The following is an 18,257-nucleotide window of genomic DNA, read 5'->3' as shown; positions in this document are numbered from 1 at the left end:
CGGTGGGCCTGACTTTTTTGAAGATCTCCTCTGCCGCCACCGGCCGCCCACTCACCCTCCTCCCAGTAGCGGATTAGCCACTGGGCCAACCCAGGGCCCCAGGAAAATGGGCGCTCCCGTGTCCCCACCCGCTCCACCCACCTGGCGGGGAGTGGGTTTTGAGCGAGGAGGTTTGCTCCACTCCACTCGCCCCACCAGCTTACATAAAGTTAAACAAATGCAAAAATATTTGCAGGATCAGGACATTAGATTGTAAGCTCTTGAGAACAGAGGCTTTGCATGTCTACAAAGTACCTAGCATGCTATCAGTACTATATAAGGTCTTGTCTGCACCAGGAGGTGTTTTGCTGGTATAATTATACCAGTATAGTTAACTGGCAAACCCTGCCTAGTGTGACACAGTTACACCAGTAAAACTGTGCTTATACCGATATACCTTACAGTGGTTCCCCGAGCAGGCATAAGATATGTTAATATAATAAGCACAGTTATGCTAGTATAACTATATCCACAGTAGGGCTTCTATCCCTATATCTATGTCAGTTAAAAAACTAACACACCTAACAAACATAACTATACCAGATGAAGTGAGCTGTAGCTCACGAAAGCTTATGCTCAAATAAATTTGTTAGTCTCTAAGGTGCCACAAGTCCTCCTTTTCTTTTTGCGAATACAGACTAACACGGCTGCTACTCTTATACCAGTATAATATTTAAGTGTATGCTAGGCCTAAGTAATACATAATATTATTATATAATTCCTACAGATCCAATGGGGTCAAGTGGTTCAAACAAAACAAATCTGATTTGCTTTTTTCAGCAACTCCTGCCCCTGAGGAGAAAGAACAACAGCTACCTTCCCCATCTCTTGATTTTATTAGTCTGTCTAACTAGCTCATCTATCATACATTTATACCATACTGGTCACCGTGACGGATCACCCATGAATCAAAGTGGTCAATAATTAAAAAGCCAGAGACCCTAAGAATGCCATTCCGGCAAGTGGTGAAAGTGCAGATTCAACAATTGCTAATGGCTGATCTGAAGGCATGCAGATTAAGTCAGTGGTCTGTTTTGAACTTTAGACTTGGTCCTTATGTATTTTAATTGGCTAACCTGTTATGAGTGAGTGTGTTTGCAGCAGAGGTTCAGGAGACAGTCAGACCAGATCAGATCATTGGTCCTCCTAGCCTAGGTTCCTACATTCATTAACAGCCAATGCCTGCAGCTCTACGGGGGACAAAATGCCCTGTAATGAACCAGGCCAATTAGGCAATACTGTGCACGTTTACATTGGCTTTGCTTTTGTTCCCCTTACCTTGCTCTGTGAAATGCGCTTTTCACAAACATCAGAGGTAAAGCTAAGAGAATAGATTGCAACTAATATTTTATCTGATAGATTTAGCCTCTTTTTCTGTTTGTGAAATAGCTGCAAGCAGAAGATATTTCCTCAGATGTGTTCATTTTTCAAAAGCTTTTGCTACATTATGTTGCTATTTTTTTTAATTCTGTTAATGGATCACAGTCAGATCCCTATGAGAATTTTGGATTCAGTATTTGCTCTCAGAGCTGCAGAGGATACTCCATGACTGGTCGTTTAAGTCACAGGGTTCAGTTTCAGTTCCCTGATTGGGTGAGCATGCCAGTATCTCTAGCACAAATCCTCTGAGACACAAATCCCAGCCCTTGCTCCCTGCTGCCTCAATGGAGAATAAACTGGTCTGTATCTGTAGCAAATTAGAACATCCCTATGCTGGTTCAGCTATACACAGGGGTGCTGGAACAATTTTTATAGTGGGGGTGCTGAGAGCCATTAAACCACACTGTAAACCCCATATATAATGGAAACCACTTCAAGCCAGGGGGTGCTGCGGCACCCCCCACATCCCAAGTTCCAGCACCTATGGCTATATAGGCTAGCACAAAGGGAGCAGAGCCAAGGCTGTGACAATTCCCCATCCACTCCCTACCTACCTACTCTGGGAGTGGGACAAATAGCAGCATACAGCATCTACTTCTGTATGCCTGGATGCAAGGTCTGGTAGTCTGTGCAGGGGCATAAGAAACTCCCTTATGTGTGGGCACATAATCTGTAAACTTCATAGTCCACATAGGTCTAGGATTTGCCTTGCAAGTCTTCTAGCCCACAGCCTCCCCAGCAAATATGCAGTCAGTCAATTATTGTTTAACAAGTGTCTTTGTGAATTCTCCCACGGTGACCCTTATGCATGGAATGCTCTCCATGAACTAATTAGCAAGGCCAGCAAACTGACCTGATTTAATACATCTTTGTTCCTTCAAATTCCAGCACAAGACTCATTTCTTCCATGAGGACTATGAGAGATTACCCAATTGATTAAGGGTAGGCTGAGGAGCAGACAGGTACATCTGATGAAGCTACCAGCTCCATCTATTAGAAAGGTTATCTAACACATTCCATTACAAGACCCTGTTTTCAGTAGCTTAAAGTTGCTTATAAGGGGCAGAAGTTGGGGGTGGGAATTGGAACAGAGGGGGACAAGAACAGGTTCCAGGTGGGTTTGATAAGGGTGGGGGGGAGGGATAACCATCATGGAGAGATTGACAGGAGCAGAGAAGGTCTGGGGCAGGAGCCATTGTACTGTAAATAGGAGCAGATAGGGATTCGGACAAGAGTCCAAGGGACAGGAGCAGAAAGGTCTATAACCACTCTAGAGCATACTCCTCTCCAGAACCTGAAACCAAACTCAGGATTTCTATGCCTCAATATTCTTGTGCTCTGTGGCAAATAGTTGTGACACTCATTGGCAGAGTGTGTCTCATTCTGCTCTAGTGGCTGAGCCACATATAGGATAACAGCCTGCTACTCTTATCAGTTACTCCATTGGCTCAAATGGCAGAGGCCTCTACTGTGAATCTAAAAATCCCAACCCTACTAATGACTGTGAAGATCAATAGAGTTCCACATGATGAACTTTCTGGGTTTTTTAGTTTGCTTTTTTAACAATTTAGGAAATTATGTTTTTTAAAAACCTATGTTAAAAGAACATGATGGTTGCAAAGTCAAGCACTCAACACTTAGAAAATGCTAAAATTAAATCAACCCTAATTTGGCTTCCTTGTAATTCATTCATACCTAACTAGATTTTAAAGCCAGAAGGGACCATTAGATCATATAGCCTGACCTCCTGTATACCACAGGCCAGAGAATTTCACCCAGTTACCCCTGTGCTGAGTGCAACGACTTATTTGACAAAAGCATATGGTGCATGATGTGCATTATAAGAAACATATTGTGCATTATGATAGTCTTTAATTCCATAACCATATACTATTTTTTTCACAGAGCCCCCGCCACATTCAGTGCACAGGATTGGACTGTGCTCTGGGAGCAAATCAGGGTTGTGCGGTGAATGAAGCAGGGACTACTGCAGTAATATAGACAGGATGTTCTCATGACTAAGGCAATTAAATGCCCCCCATGAGAGCTACCATAGAGTTCCTGTGTGATGCTGGGGAAGTCACTTAAACCAGAATCTGCACTAGGGGTCACTAATTGGGTGTTCCTCATTTTCTGGGTGCTTGTGTTGAGACATCTGAGGCACCCAATATTAGTGGACACATTTGACCTCACACTCTGTGCCTCAGTTCCCCCTCAATAAAATGGTGATATTAATACCCCCTCATCTCATGAAGATAAATTCATTTATTTGTGTGGTACTCAGATATTACAGTGAGAGCAGTACAGAAACACACATGAGAAAATTAACAGTTCTGTACCCAGTGCAGGGTTTGGATGAGATGCAGTAAACAAGGTACCTATGTGTAAGCAGTGTCAGGATGAGCTCCACCCTGACATCTGGTGGTGAGGTATGGCAAGTTGTGGAAAAGAACTTCAGGGGCTGATCTCATTTGCATAGGCACACCCACCACGCCTAGAATGAGACCATAGCTGCCCAAATGGTCACTTTGGCTGCTGTGGGATCCCCAGTGTCTCTGTTATTGGGGCAGGAAGAATAAATTGTTATTACCCTGATTATGGGAACTGTGCTTGGAACTGTATGTGGCCTTTTGTTATGATGGAGGGATTCACCATCAACTAAGTAGCACTCGCTAGGCAAGGGTCATGGGTTCCAAAACTGTGTGAATAGAGAGAGGCTGGGGACAAGTAGTAATACTTGGTGGCATGGGCCCCTTGGTGAGGGCCTTACATGCTAATTGCACTTCCTCCTCTCTCCCCACTGTAGAGTATCAGAGCTAATTTTGATTTCATTAGAAGTCTAGTTATAGGCTGCTGAGTTCACTTTGGGCTGACAGTACACCAGCACTGGGGCTTGCCCTACTACAAGCTGAATTCACCTAAGAGCTGAAATCATTGAGTGTTGTGTTAAGTAGTGGGGGAGCCTGAAGATATATTGTGGAGCGGTTGGCTGGTGGAACAGTTTGTGGATGGCAGGAGCTGCTTGTGGGCCGTGGAGCTGAGCGAAGGAGTTTGTGGGGCGGCTGGCGGAGCGGAGCGCAGCTGAGCGAAGGAGTTCGTGGGGCGGCTGGCGGAGCGGAGCGCTGCTATGGAGCTATGGGGCGGTCAGCTTCAGATCATGTAAGGTGCCTCTTACCCCTGTCCCATTTCCACCCAGGTTGGGAGGTAAAGCTCCGCAGATAAACTTTCGAACTCTGGGGCTGCCCTGACCAGGGACAGAGACTTTTGGGGCATTGGACTTTTGGGACTTTGGGTGATTTGGGGTTGCTGGACTCAAGAACCAAAGGGAAAGGGGCATGCCCCAATTTGCTTGGGGTGGGTTTTTTGCTCATGAGTTGTGTCATAAATATAAAGGGAAGGGTAAACCCCTTTGAAATCCCTCCTGGCCAGGGGAAAGCTCCTCTCACCTGTAAAGGGTTAAGAAGCTAAAGGTAACCTCGCTGGCACCTGACCAAAATGACCAATGAGGAGACAAGATACTTTCAAAAGCTGGGAGGAGGGAGAGAAACAAAGGGTCTGTGTCTGTCTATATGCTGGTCTTTACCGGGGATAGACCAGGAATGGAGTCTTAGAACTTTTAGTAAGTAATCTAGCTAGGTATGTGTTAGATTATGATTTCTTTAAATGGCTGAGAAAAGAATTGTGCTGAATAGAATAACTATTTCTGTCTGTGTATCTTTTTTGTAACTTAAGGTTTTGCCTAGAGGGGTTCTCTATGTTTTTGAATCTAATTACCCTGTAAGATATCTACCATCCTGATTTTACAGGGGGGATTTCTTTATTTCTATTTACTTCTATTTTTTATTAAAAGTCTTCTTGTAAAAAACTGAATGCTTTTTCATTGTTCTCAGATCCAAGGGTTTGGGTCTGTGGTCACCTATGCAAATTGGTGAGGCTTTTTATCCAACATTTCCCAGGAAAGGGGGGGTGCAAGTGTTGGGAGGATTGTTCATTGTTCTTAAGATCCAAGGGTCTGGGTCTGTAGTCACCTAGGCAAATTGGTGAGGCTTTTTACCAAACCTTGTCCAGGAAGTGGGGTGCAAGGTTTTGGGAAGTATTTTGGGGGGAAGGACGCGTCCAAACAGCTCTTCCCCAGTAACCAGTATTAGTTTGGTGGTGGTAGCGGCCAGTCCAAGGACAACGGGTGGAATATTTTGTACCTTGGGGAAGTTTTGACCTAAGCTGGTAAAGATAAGCTTAGGAGGTTTTTCATGCAGGTCCCCACATCTGTACCCTAGAGTTCAGAGTGGGGGAGGAACCTTGACAGGTTGTGTTATGAATCCTGTTGGTGGTGTTTCCCAAACATAATGCCACATTGTTTCTCTCTGTTATTAAAAGGCTTTTGCTACACTCAGACTATGTGCTTGCGAGAGGGGAAGTATTGCCTCTTGGAGGCGCCCAGCGGGGGTGGTATATATTTGTCCCAGGTCACTGGGTGGGGGCTCGAGCCAGTTTGCATTGTGTTATTGGAATGGATCCCCTAGATATTGAACCCGGCCCTTGTTGCTGCCAACTCTGATGGGCAGAAGGGTTACATATGCAACATTTCCTTTTATCCAGTGGACACACACTAAATAATGAGGATAAAAGGAAATATTGAATAGCTACCCATTCAGTGAGAACTGTCCATCCTTTGCACTGAATGAGGCAGGGGTTCTCTGGGAATACTAGTGTCTGATCAGCTGATTAAAGACTATTATAATGCATACACACAAAGGAGCCGAATTTGTGTTGCACAAGCACCTTAGTTCTGGCATTTCCTAACTTATAAGTACTTGACTTTGCAATTTTAATGTTCTTTTAACACAGTGCTTTGGTATGTAATGTATTATGTGCACATGATACTGTATTCACAAAAGTATTTAATGTAACAGTTGTTCATATTTTGAATATAACCATCTCCAATATCCTTCATATGTTGCTTATCTTCCAGGAACTGGAGCTTGTATGAGTTTGCACAGCATCCTCACAATGGGGCTCCAGTCCTGACTGGGTCTTTTAGGTTTTTCAATATAAATAACATAAGTAACCAAACTCTGCTCCCAGTTACACTGACGCTAATCTGCAGCACTTTCATCAGTTTCATTGGTGTTAGTCTACATTTACAATGGTGTAACTAAAAGTAACAGTTGTCCCTCGATGTTAAATTAGGTACAAACCTGTTGCCAAACGTAATTGAAGCTGGATTTCACCACAGCCCATCTAATCAGGACTTCTCTATACCACAGATCCCCATTCCACCGGATTCTGATTGTGTGTGTGTGTTTCTGAGTAGCTGCTGCTTCCTATTAGTAACTCCCCAACAGAGGGCAGAGGTAACCTTTGTTTCAAAGACCTTGTAAGAGAGGAACTGTCTCCAATTTAGATAAGAGCCTCTATGCTCAAAACACTTGTCACTTTCTCTTTTATGCCACTGCCTGATACAAGTAGCAGAGGTGATCCAAGGATTAAAAAATGGCTGGCTTTTTGTTGCATATCCTCAAGTGATTCATTCTCATGTCTAGGGACTTCCAGCTAGTGAAACAAGCATCCGATGAAGTGAGCTGTAGCTCACGAAAGCTTATGCTCAAATAAATTGGTTAGTCTCTAAGGTGCCACAAGTCCTCCTTTTCTTTTTGCGGATACAGACTTACACGGCTGCTACTCTGAAAAAAGAACCAGAAGAGAATTCTCTGCTGGAGTCAATGGAACTAGTATAAGGGCTCATTCAAACCAATGTGGGATCCTCAGCAAAGGCATTCAACTAGGCTCTGGTCTAACCTCTGTAAATTAGAGCAGCCCTCTTGCACCAGGGGTTGGTTTGGTTCCTAGCCAGCCCCAGGTTCTGTGGAGGTTTAAAGGTGGCTTAGAACCATCTCTGCTCACAGCTGTGCCAAGCATGAGCTCAATGAAGATGAGGATTGAACCTGGGGTCGCAAGTTTAGCTCAATATGGGTTTTTCCCTAATCCAATCTGGTAAACTGTGAGCACCGCATCTGGTATGTTAAGGGCAGGTGCTGGGACAAATATAACAGCTCACTGTTTCCTGGCATCAGTACTGTCTTAACTCTGTGATTCGGTATCCAACGTATTTGCTGTAGAACCAATTGCTGCCCCAGAATGAAGTTAAGGTTGGATACGGAGAGCAAATTGTGCAGGGTTTTAAGGCTTTCGGAATGGTTGGATCCCTGAAGTGTTCATTTCCAGACAGTCTAATACTTCAGGTTTTTAAAAGGTGAAGAATATTTGTTCAGAATTTGAAATTATTATTAATTGTGTTACCGTAGCTCATGGGTGGGCAAACTACGGCCCGAAGGATTGCCAGGGAACTGCAGCCAATGGGAGCTTCAGGGGAGGTATCCACAGGCAAGGGCAGTGCGCGGAGCCCTCTGCCGCCTCCCCCCAACCCCCAAGGGCCGCAGGGATGTGGTGCCGGCCACTTCCAGGAGCGGCACGGGGCCAGGGCAGGCAGGCAGGGAGCCTGGCCTGGTCCCGGTGCACACCACTGCGCACCCCGGAGCCACTACAGGTAAGCGGCACCAGGCCGGAGCCTGCACCCCAACTCCCTGCCCTGAGCCCCCTGCCTGCACCCCAACCCCCTACCATACCCCACAACCTTGCTGGACCCCAGCCCCCTGCCCCGAGCTCCCTGCCACACCCCAACCCCTTGCCCTGAGCCCCCTCATACACCCTACACCCCTCCTCTGCCCCAACCCCATGCCCTGAGCCCCTTCCTGCATTCCGCACCCCAGCCCCCTGCCCCAGCCCTACAGTCATGGCCCTGCATGCAATTTCCCCACCCAGATGTAGCCCTCGGACCAAAAAGTTTGCCCACCTCTGCCGTAGCTCATAGGAGCCTGATCTATATTGAGAGTTTAGGTGTTAACTGGACTCCAGTGAAACACACTTTCAATCTTAATTTTTTTTTTTTAAATCAAAGTTGATATATTTTGCATCATTTCCCGGAACTTAACTGGATGATTTAGCCTTTTGGATGTAGATCATTTACAGCAAAACAAACCAGGGAACTGCAGGCTTGCCTAGGGCAGAAATCAATAGAGGCCTAAAATGAGAGCGGTTTCAGAGTAGCAGCTGTGTTAGTCTGTATTCGCAAAAAGAAAAGGAGGACTTGTGCCACCTTAGAGACTAACCAATTTATTTGAACATAAGCTTTTGTGAGCTACAGCTACATCCAATGAAGTGAGCTGTAGCTCACGAAAGCTTATACTCAAATAAATTGGTTAGTCTCTAAGGTGCCAGAAGTACTCCTTTTCTTTTTTTAAAATGAGATAAAGTCTCCCTCCTTCCACACCATCTGCATTTCTAAAGCACGTCTCACTGTTTGCTGAAATTTTCAAAGGGGCCTAATGGAGATAGGCAAATGATCCTGAATTGAAGTTCAAGGGGATTTGGGTGCTCCAGTCCCTTAGGCTTCTTTGACAGTCCCAACTCGTCTGTCTATGTCCTTTTAAGCAATATAAAGAGTAAATGTATTGGTGGATAAAGGTGCTGGATTCACAGCCTTGTAGTGTGAAGCCCTCTGACCACACAGACAGACTGGAAGCTCCTTCACACCAACTTGCCTCCAGTTTGACCAGAAAGAAGCATCTCCAAAGTGGGAACGAGTTGTTTCATCTCCTTTGCTCATTCAGCCCTCAATTTCTTTGCTCAGGATACCAGCAACCTTATCAATTAGCCAGAGATGCTGATGGTTTCCATGCTATGACCATGTCTTCTGGCCTGAGACTCATCTCCCGTAAGCCTCCACAGTTATCAGGCAGCAAAGCTTTCACAGATTTAGTTTGTGTAACATTTGTGATCGCTGTGCTGTGAGGTTCAATAACTTACCATTCTTCAGCAATGCCCCATCACCCTGGCTTTCCATTTGCCTTGCAAGTCAGTGATTCTCAAACTTCTTGAGCCTAGAGCTCATTTGTCATCTGCTCCCTCCTCCTTACCAAATTCAGGCAGAGCAGGTTGAAAATAAAAAAAAAATTATTTTTTAAATCCGTTATTTTCATTCGACAAATTTAGAAAAGGAAAAGTTTTCCATTTTGCAAAGTTTTTATAAACATTTTTATCAAACATGTTGAGTTTTTTCTCCTGCCCTTCCCTTATTTCTCCCCTGAAAAGGGGGTCAGAAGAGGGGACAGAGGGAGAAAGTGAGAGGGAAAGAAACCAAAAAACTGAATTTTTTATTTGCCACTTTTGTCAACAAAATTGAAAAAATTTGGAAATTTTTTTTTTGGCAAAAATTTCTAATTCCAGAAAAGGTCATTTTTCTGCCAAAAAAAACCCAACAATAACAACAACAAAAAAACCCTGAAAAATGTGAACTAGCTCTATGCACAGCCTGATGCTTTCATAAATGTCAGTAAAGGTACCCTCTTCCCCTTCTAGCTAGCTGGTGCTGCTGCAGTTGCTCAGGCTCTGGCTTGACATCTCTCCCTGCTCCTGACCCTACAATTACTACCTCCCTAAGGTTAAAATGCATATATTTAGACATGCAGGTTTGAGAATTCTGGCCATGCTGTACTGCTAAGGTTCCTAAGAGAATCTACTGTACAAATGCTCAGCTACAGAACAGAGAACATGTCTCAGCAGATCACTGTAACTGCATGCACTCTCTTTCTGACCTAATTTGTCTCTAAAGAGGCCTCAGCAGAGCAGTGATGATGTTTTTAGGTCCCATTTCATATGGAGAAAAATAATGCTCAACTTCCTGTGCAGGGAGGTGAGAAACAATATTCCCAAAATACACAATGTCTTTCTGTTTAAAATACATACCTTTCTTGGTGGTGTCATTTCCTTCCCCACATTCTGATTATGCATTGGGGAGCAGTTCAACAACACAGTAGTGCTCAATTGCCATACAAAATAACAACTCGTGTTAGGTTTCAGAGTAGCAGCCGTGTTAGTCTGTATTTTTTAGTCTCTAAGGTGCCACAAGTACTCCTTTTCTTTTTACTCATGTGTTAGTTTCGCCCCCATTGATTCTCCTGGAAATGATAGCCTCTTATGTCCCTTGAAGTCTTTGTTAGTACTTTCCAACCATTCGGAAGCCAAGTATCTGTGCCTACTGATATCTAGATCCTGAGTAGCCAAACAGGATTTCAAATGATAATTAACAATTAGCATTCACCCACTTCCTTGTGGGATAGCATTATTCCATCTTCAGGGACAAATTGAGTGTGTTCGGACACAGAAAGAATGGCACATAAGAAATTCTGTTATTACAAATGCAAAATTCAAAATCACAAGGGCAATAGTAAAATGTTAATCAGTTGCCATAATAATTATCTACCTAACAGAGAAGCTGTAAGACTTACTTAATAAATGTTAATAAAGTGCTTTGAAATCCTCAGATGAAAAATGTAGTGGAAATACAAATATTACTATTCCTATTCATCAGCAACTTTCCAAAGTCTGAAAGCACATGAAAGTGCTAAGTTGCTATTTCATATTTAGACTAGATCAGCAGTAACTGAAAATAGGTAAGATCTGATGACTACTCAGGAGCTTATGTGATATTTGGTTGGGGTTCCTAGTCCAATGCCCAAGTAGACAACTGTCCCTATTAGGAAAACTGCTTCCATAACCGGACGTCTGCAGTGGTCTCTTTGGAGCAGGGACCATCTTTTTGTTCTATGTTTGTACAGCAGCTAGCACAATAGGGTCTTGGTTCATGATTGGCCCTCTCAGGGCTGGTCTACACTACCATGGTAAATCAATCTAATTTATGCAACTTCAGTTATGTGAATAACATAACTGAAGTTGACATAGTTAGATCCACTTACTGCAGTGGCTACGCTCTCCCATCTACTTCCCTTATGCTTCTCGGGGAGGTGGAGTACACAAATCGATGAGAGAGTACTCTCCCATCGATTTAGCATGTCTTCACCAGACCTACTAAATCGACACTCTCTGCATTGATTGCAGCAGTGCCAATCTGCCCGTAAGCGTAGACAAGCCCTTACGACCTACGCTAGTACACATAACAAACAACAAAAATACCTTAACAAAGGTCAAGGAGTCAGGAGACCAGGATGCTGTTTCCAACTCTGCCAATGACTTGCTGTGTGATCTTGAATATGTTATTCAACCTCTCCATGCATCGGTTAAAATGGGGATGATCCTTACCCACTTTTGTGAAGTGCTTGGAGATCAGTGGATGAACATGCAATATATTACAGCAGAACCTCAATTTTAAAAAACACCGATATTATGAATGACCAGTTATACAAACCATTTTTCCTTATGGGGGGGGTAGGAAGGGGGAGGAAATCACATAATGAAAGTGATGTTGATGAAGAAAAAGTCAACATCCCTTCATGTTCTGATACCGTCAGTGCATTGGAAATTGCTTTGTAGTGGTCTGAAGGACAAGAAAAAAGCAATAATGTCACCATACTGCAACTTATGCACAGTACTTACTGTAATTTTGAGATGTTCAGTTTTATGAACTGTTTGATTTTATGAATTCCTCACTCTCCAATTAGTTCATAAAAAAGGATTCTACTGTACTTTTAATTGACAGTCTTGTTGGTGCTCTTAGCAGAAGTCCAGGATTGATCATACCATTTTGGAGACTGAACTATTCTCTCACTCTTCTGCCTTGTTTACACTCTCAGCTGTCTTAAAATTTTCCATGATTGCACTACCAATGGTGCACCTCCATGGGCAGCAGTAATGCAGTCAGTCCATCAGTGTTTTAACTACTGTGCTCCAAACAGAATTAGACAACACAGTCTAAACGTCAGCAATGCTCCCGCTGGATCTAACGCAGTGCGGGGAATGTGAGTGTAGACATAGCCATAGAGACAACTCACTTCTCCAGGGGAAGGTTGTGGTACAGTAGGCAGTGTTTGGGAAGGCTGCCCTGCTTCCCTCCTTCTGTAACAGATCTGTGGATGAAAAGGACTTCAGTCTTCAGGGCTCTAAATGCATTTTATTAATTCTTTCTAATGAGGTACACAGATCTATGCAGAACAGAAATCTCTTTTTGAAACTGTATCATTATGTTTCTAGCTCCAATCTAAGGTCCCCAGTTCTGCTATATTTTTATACTGGAGCTGGCTGGAGCAGCACACTTGAAATCTCTAATGCAATCTTACTATTTTTATTATTGTTTACAGCAGCATCTAGAAGCCCCAATTCAAGCTAGATTCTGCACATATATTGTTATAGAGACCACCTTAAGCACCTTGCCAAAAATCGAACCAGATGGCACTTGATTTGCAAGAAGGCCACGTTCCTTTGAGATTTGCCATTATGAAGACGGATTGCGCTTTCAGAGATAAAAAATGGAATCCTTCAATTCCACTTTTCACAGAATAACCGTACTCTAGCTTCTCCGTATGAAAAGTGTTCAAAGCACTTCTAAACATGCCCATAGCCCCCTCCCACCAGATTCCTATCTCTGAAGACCCCACTGCCCACACAGAGCCCCCCCAGGATCGCTGTCCGGGAGTCCCCACAGCCCACACAGAGCCCCCCCCACACAATCGCTGCCCGGGGGTCCCCACTGCCCACACAGAGCCCCCACACAATCGCTGCCCGGGGGTCCCCACTGCCCACACAGAGCCCCCCCCAGGATCGCTGCCCGGGGGTCCCCACTGCCCACACAGAGCCCCCCCCAGGATCGCTGTCCGGGAGTCCCCACAGCCCACACAGAGCCCCCCCCCACAATCGCTGCCCGGGGGTCCCCACTGCCCACACAGAGCCCCCCCACAATCGCTGCCCGGGGGTCCCCACTGCCCACACAGAGCCCCCCACAATCGCTGCCCGGGGGTCCCCACTGCCCACACAGAGCCCCTCCTCCAGGATCCCTCACTGCCCAAATAGAGGCCCCCAGGATCCCTGTCTGGGGGTGCCCACGGCTCAGCCCCTTCCCGCCCCCTGAGGGAGCCAAGTCAACGCCCAAATCCCCATAGAGGCGAAACACCCCCGCCCCTACAACGGGCCTGGGCCCAGGCCCAGGCCGCGGCCTAGGAGCCGCCCCGTCCCCTCCACGCGCATGCGTAGGGCCCGCGGGGCACGCTGGGAGTTATAGTTTTCGCCCGCCTCCACCTCCCCCCGCCGTCGCTGATTCTGCGCATGCGGATTGTCCGCCCGACTTTGCGAAGTCGCTGCCTGAGGTTGGGCTCGGACGGGCTGCCATCTTGGCGGAAGGCTTGGGGAGCTGGCACCGCCGCCCTGACCGGTAAGGAGCCCACCGCGGCGGGAGGTGGCAGCGGAGAAGAGACTGTATCCCTCCCGGTCTCCCCTCGAAGTGGCGCGTCGGCTCCGCCGTCGGAGAGGGGCTCGGGGGTGGGGCAGGCCTGGCCCGGCGCGGGGGAGCCGCCGCCCCCTCTCCGGGGGTCACAACATGTGCAGTCGGGGAGGGGGGAGGCGTTTCGCTCCTTGCCCCCGTGGGGGCAGCCCCCAGACCGGCTTCCCGCAGGACGTCTGGTCACAACCCCTCCCCCGTCCTGACCAGTCCCCTCTGGCTGCTAGAGCCCTGATCGCTGGCCACAGGCCCGCCCCCAACCAGCCCCCTCTGGCTACCAGAGAGCCCTGATCGCTGGCCACAGCCCCCTCTGGCTACCAGAGCCAGCGCTCTGACCACTGTCCTCTCCTTGTCCACCCACCAGCCCCCTCTGGCTGCCAGACCCCAGAGCCCTGATCGCTGGCCACAGCCCCCTCTGGCTACCAGAGCCAGCGCTCTGACCGCCGCCCTCTCCCTGTCCACCCACCAGCCCCCTCTGGCTACCAGAGCCCTGATCGCTGGCCACAGCCCCCTCTGGCTACCAGAGCCAGCGCTCTGACCGCCGCCCTCTCCCTGTCCACCCACCAGCCCCCTCTGGCTACCAGAGCCCTGATCGCTGGCCACAACGCCCTCTGGCTACCAGATCCAGTGCTCTGACCACCGCCCTCTCCCTGTCCACCCACCAGCCCCCTCTGGCTGCCAGAGAGCCCTGATCGCTGGCCACAGCCCCCTCTGGCTACCAGAGCCAGCGCTCTGACCACCGTCCTCTCCCTGTCCACCCACCAGCCCCCTCTGGCTGCCAGACCCCAGAGCCCTGATCGCTGGCCACAGGCCCACCCCCAACCAGCCCCCTCTGGCTGCCAGACCCCAGAGCCCTGATCGCTGGCCACAGGCCCGCCCCCAACCAGCCCCCTCTGGTTGCCAGATCCAGTGCTTTGACTACAGCCCTCTCCCTGTCTTGCCACCCCTGTGACCAGCCCCCTCTGGGTGCTAGACCGCAGTGCTCTGATCTCTGGCCACAGCCCCGTCTCCAACCAGCCACTCCAGCTGCTAAACCCTAGTGCCCTGACCTCTGGCGACAGCCCCAACCACAACCAGCCTCCTCTGGCTCTGACCAGTGCTCTGACCACAGACCTCTCCCTGTTCACCCACCAGCCCACTCTGGCTGCTAGACGCCAGTGCCCTGACCTGTGGCCACATAGCACAGTCCTGTCCTGGGGGTGTTCATAGACTGCTGAGTGGTTCTTCATGATTTGCCAGCCCTGGGGGGTTTCCCTCCTCTTCTAGGTTCCTCTCTCCCACAGGATGCCCATTTTATTGAGACCCTCCAGGTGTTTGGCTTGCGTGAACTGATAATTTATTCCCTCCAACTCATTCCTCTCAATTCAGTAATCCTCTAGCTCAGCCCCTTCCCCAGATCTTTGACTACTAGTGCCTCCACTCTATCCTGGTAAGTCTTGCTAGAGCCTCTTTTGCTGCAGCAATCTAACCCGCGTTTACTTGCTTTGTCCTATAAAAAAAATGTAGTGTTGTAAAGTAATGGTCCAAAACATTAAAGCATAAGTGAGTGTAACTGCAATGTGTGTGGTTATTACTATACAGTAATGTAGTATCTTTAATAAGTAAAGTCATTCTAGAATGGCGGCATCGGTGCCTTCACTTTTAGTCTGGAAACATGGATGGGTCTTTGTTACTTAACCCTCCAGTATCTAAATGTGCACCACTGATCTTGTGTGACAACAAAACATAGGGAGAGGAAGGTTGAAATGATGTGGGAGTCGTTATTTAACTGGGTCTGAAATTTTCTGCCACCTGCTTTTCAGGATTTAGCTTGTTTTGATAGCTATAATTTAAAATAGGAAAGACAACACCAGATTGTGAGAGGCAGAAGTAGCATAGGTGTAGAATAAGGGGCCTACCTTGTAATTTGGTATAGTTAGAGACATCCGTTACTCTTTGAATTGGCAAAAGCCTCTCAGCAGAAACAAACTTTTATTGAATCCAAGAAATTAGAGATGGGAAAGGTCTTTTAGGTCATCTTTTCCATTCCTTTGGCTAATACTGGATTGTTTCTTAGAGTGTTTCCCATTATTTTGTCCAGTCTTTATTACTCCGTATCTTCCTCCATTTCCCTTTTACTGGGGGTAATCTTGCCTAATAAATGTAAAGGGCAGACTAGAAGTAATGAAGGAATTAAGGCAGATTGAACCACTGCTGGTTTGCACTACTTGAAAAACAGGCTTAGAAATTTAGGAATAAAGTCCCACCTTGGCTCCATCTTCCTGTTCAGATCTCATGAGGGTGAGACTAAAAAATTGCTTGAAGGCAGTCAATCAAGTTATGCTCTCTCTTCCAGCTGTGAAAGTTGAGAGCTGTTCTACTGACTTAATTGTGGTTACATTGGTTTGTGCTGCTGTAAAAGAGCCAAACACATTCTAGTTTGTGTTCTTAGTTGCAGTTTGACAGTTTTAACCGTCTCTGTGAATAAGTTCACTTCCAAGTTATCATCAGAATAATATCTGCATTATGATTCAAAGTGAATTTTTTCTTACATCTTTTAAACAAAGATATGGTATAGTAGGTATGAAAGAAGTTGAACTGATGGAGTGGAAAATAACTGAGGCTTCTGAATACTAAGTTTGAAAGCTCCTTACAGATTAAACAGTTATCACAGTGTTTAAAGGTGGAGGGAGAGTGGGGGGAGATTATTTATATGAATAAAACTGTTAAGCAATATAGTTTCTGTTTTCTTCTCTCCTGTTTAGGTATTTATATTCTAATTGTTCATGGTTAAGCAGCCATGGGAATTGAGATTTATTTCCTTGTTTTAGAGATTAGACATCTTTCCCAACGTTTTAAAAGAAGAGATGGGATAACAGGCATTACTGAATGTAGTTTAAGAATTACATGCTTTAAAATATGTCAGGAGTCTGCTTTCGGTTTTAAATCTACCATTCCATTTTCTAGGAAAGTTTAAACTAAAATAATTCCAAAAATAAATGATCCATTTCTCATGAGGCCTACAAAATCCATTTGTTTTTTTTTCCATCTTCTGACTCATCCAATGGTTAATCGACAAACGCTTCACAGAGATGTGTTGATATCAATTAGCAATGTTAGTGCCCAGACAAATATATTTTATATGAATGGATTATAATGCAGTTAATTTGTTAAATAACACTATTCATGTTAACTTAAACCATCTGTTAAAATGTCTCACATGCTGGTAGTATACAAACAATAAATAATTCCACTTTCATTCAAAACAAATGAGGAAAACAATGTGTATAAAAGAAACTGAAAACGATAATCTAGCGTATATATGTGCTATAAACTACACTATGGACATTGTGCTTCTAAGTTTGCTTCTCCAGTTCTGTGCTTTTTTCATGCTAGATTTGTCAGTCTGCTGGTCTGATTATCTTTGTGATAGATGATTGTAGTTTGTGTGCCCTCAAACTTCAAAAGGGAGTGACATTTAGCACAGCACATGTACGTGTAGCTGGGAGAAGAACATTTACAGCTGCTTACTGTAAATGAGCGTTGCCCACATACAGAAGGATTATGATGTGCATGCTTGCTCCAGAAGGCAAAATAGGATGTAATCACAGTTTGCTTATCTATCTTGGAAGTGTTTTTTCTGTTTTTCCAATGTCTGCCACAGAATCAAGCAAATGTGTTGGGGTTGTTTTGTTTTTTTAAAGGTTCCAGACAGTCCATCTGTTTGGCATCGTTCATTTGGCTGTGTTTCAGGCATCTGAACTAATTTGGTGCCCACTTTTGGGAAAAGAAAGGGTAGTCTGCATCCTACTTTTCTTCCTTCTAGAGAAGAAAGTAAATAATCTTGCTTCTTTGTGTAGTGTTTAGAACTTGGGTTGCAGAGGAGAGTTCTTGCCATGTCAAAGGCCTCCAAAGGGATTGTTTTATTTCCTTTAAATCTATATTGAACAATCCGTGATTTTTTTCAGAAAGACTCACTGTAAACTGGAAAAGAAACCTTTGAAAACCTGCAAATGAGGTTCCCATTCTTGGAAAATTTCTTATTACCAAGCTCTATACAAACTTTTAAAAACCTCTGACATTTTTCCATTAAACTCTTAAATTATAAATGGAATTTCTACACTAACAGTAGTTAGTTCACAGAACACACTAATAAAAATATTGAGGACATAGATTTTCTCTGAGGAAACATGATATGGGGACATTGACATTGGTTATTCTAACTGTTTAAACAAGCATACAATGCTAATATGGAATTTTGGAATGTTCACAAGTAGGGTATTTTCTTCCAGTTCTTTTGTCTAGAAACACTACTAGCTTCTTCCTCACACCTATTTGAGCTGTTCCAAAATGTATAACTAGGATGTGTCTGTTGCCTTGTACATGAATAGAGTTGCTAATGTTTGCATTTAAATAGTTGGTCCTGAAACAAGCATCTTTAATACATGTGCTCCAGTCAAGCAGAGGTAGGGCTTGAAAAATTCACCCACCATTTACCATCGTGAAATGGGGGAAAAGAGTAAATGTGCCTTTTCTTTTCCATTGGTTGAGCAGAACTAGGAAGTGAGGCATC

At 45.3% G+C, this 18,257-nt stretch overlaps 1 protein-coding gene across 3 annotated transcripts in view; it reads left to right on the top strand.

Moving 5' to 3' along the window:
* Window positions 1–13,533: 13,533 nt before the first annotated feature.
* Window positions 13,534–18,257, top strand: part of ITCH (itchy E3 ubiquitin protein ligase) — a gene marked incomplete at its 5' end in the record, with an annotated part of 114,828 nt that continues 110,104 nt past the window's right edge. For 2 of the 3 annotated variants that reach the window (XM_084645713.1, XM_084645711.1), the window contains one exon: window positions 13,552–13,639. Coding sequence is in view for 1 of the 3 variants with exons in the window: in XM_084645714.1 (XP_084501840.1) it covers window positions 13,534–13,639 (106 nt within the window). Of the gene's footprint in view, window positions 13,640–18,257 lie in introns of all 3 variants that reach the window. The other variant, XM_084645714.1, reaches the window with a different exon arrangement.

This window comes from Lepidochelys olivacea (assembly GCF_965140295.1).
Source record: "Lepidochelys olivacea isolate rLepOli2 genome assembly, chromosome: 13".
NCBI classification, from domain to species: domain Eukaryota; kingdom Metazoa; phylum Chordata; order Testudines; family Cheloniidae; genus Lepidochelys; species Lepidochelys olivacea.
The sequence above is the reverse complement of the archived record's forward strand: the minus strand, read 5'-3'. Positions and strand labels throughout refer to the sequence as shown.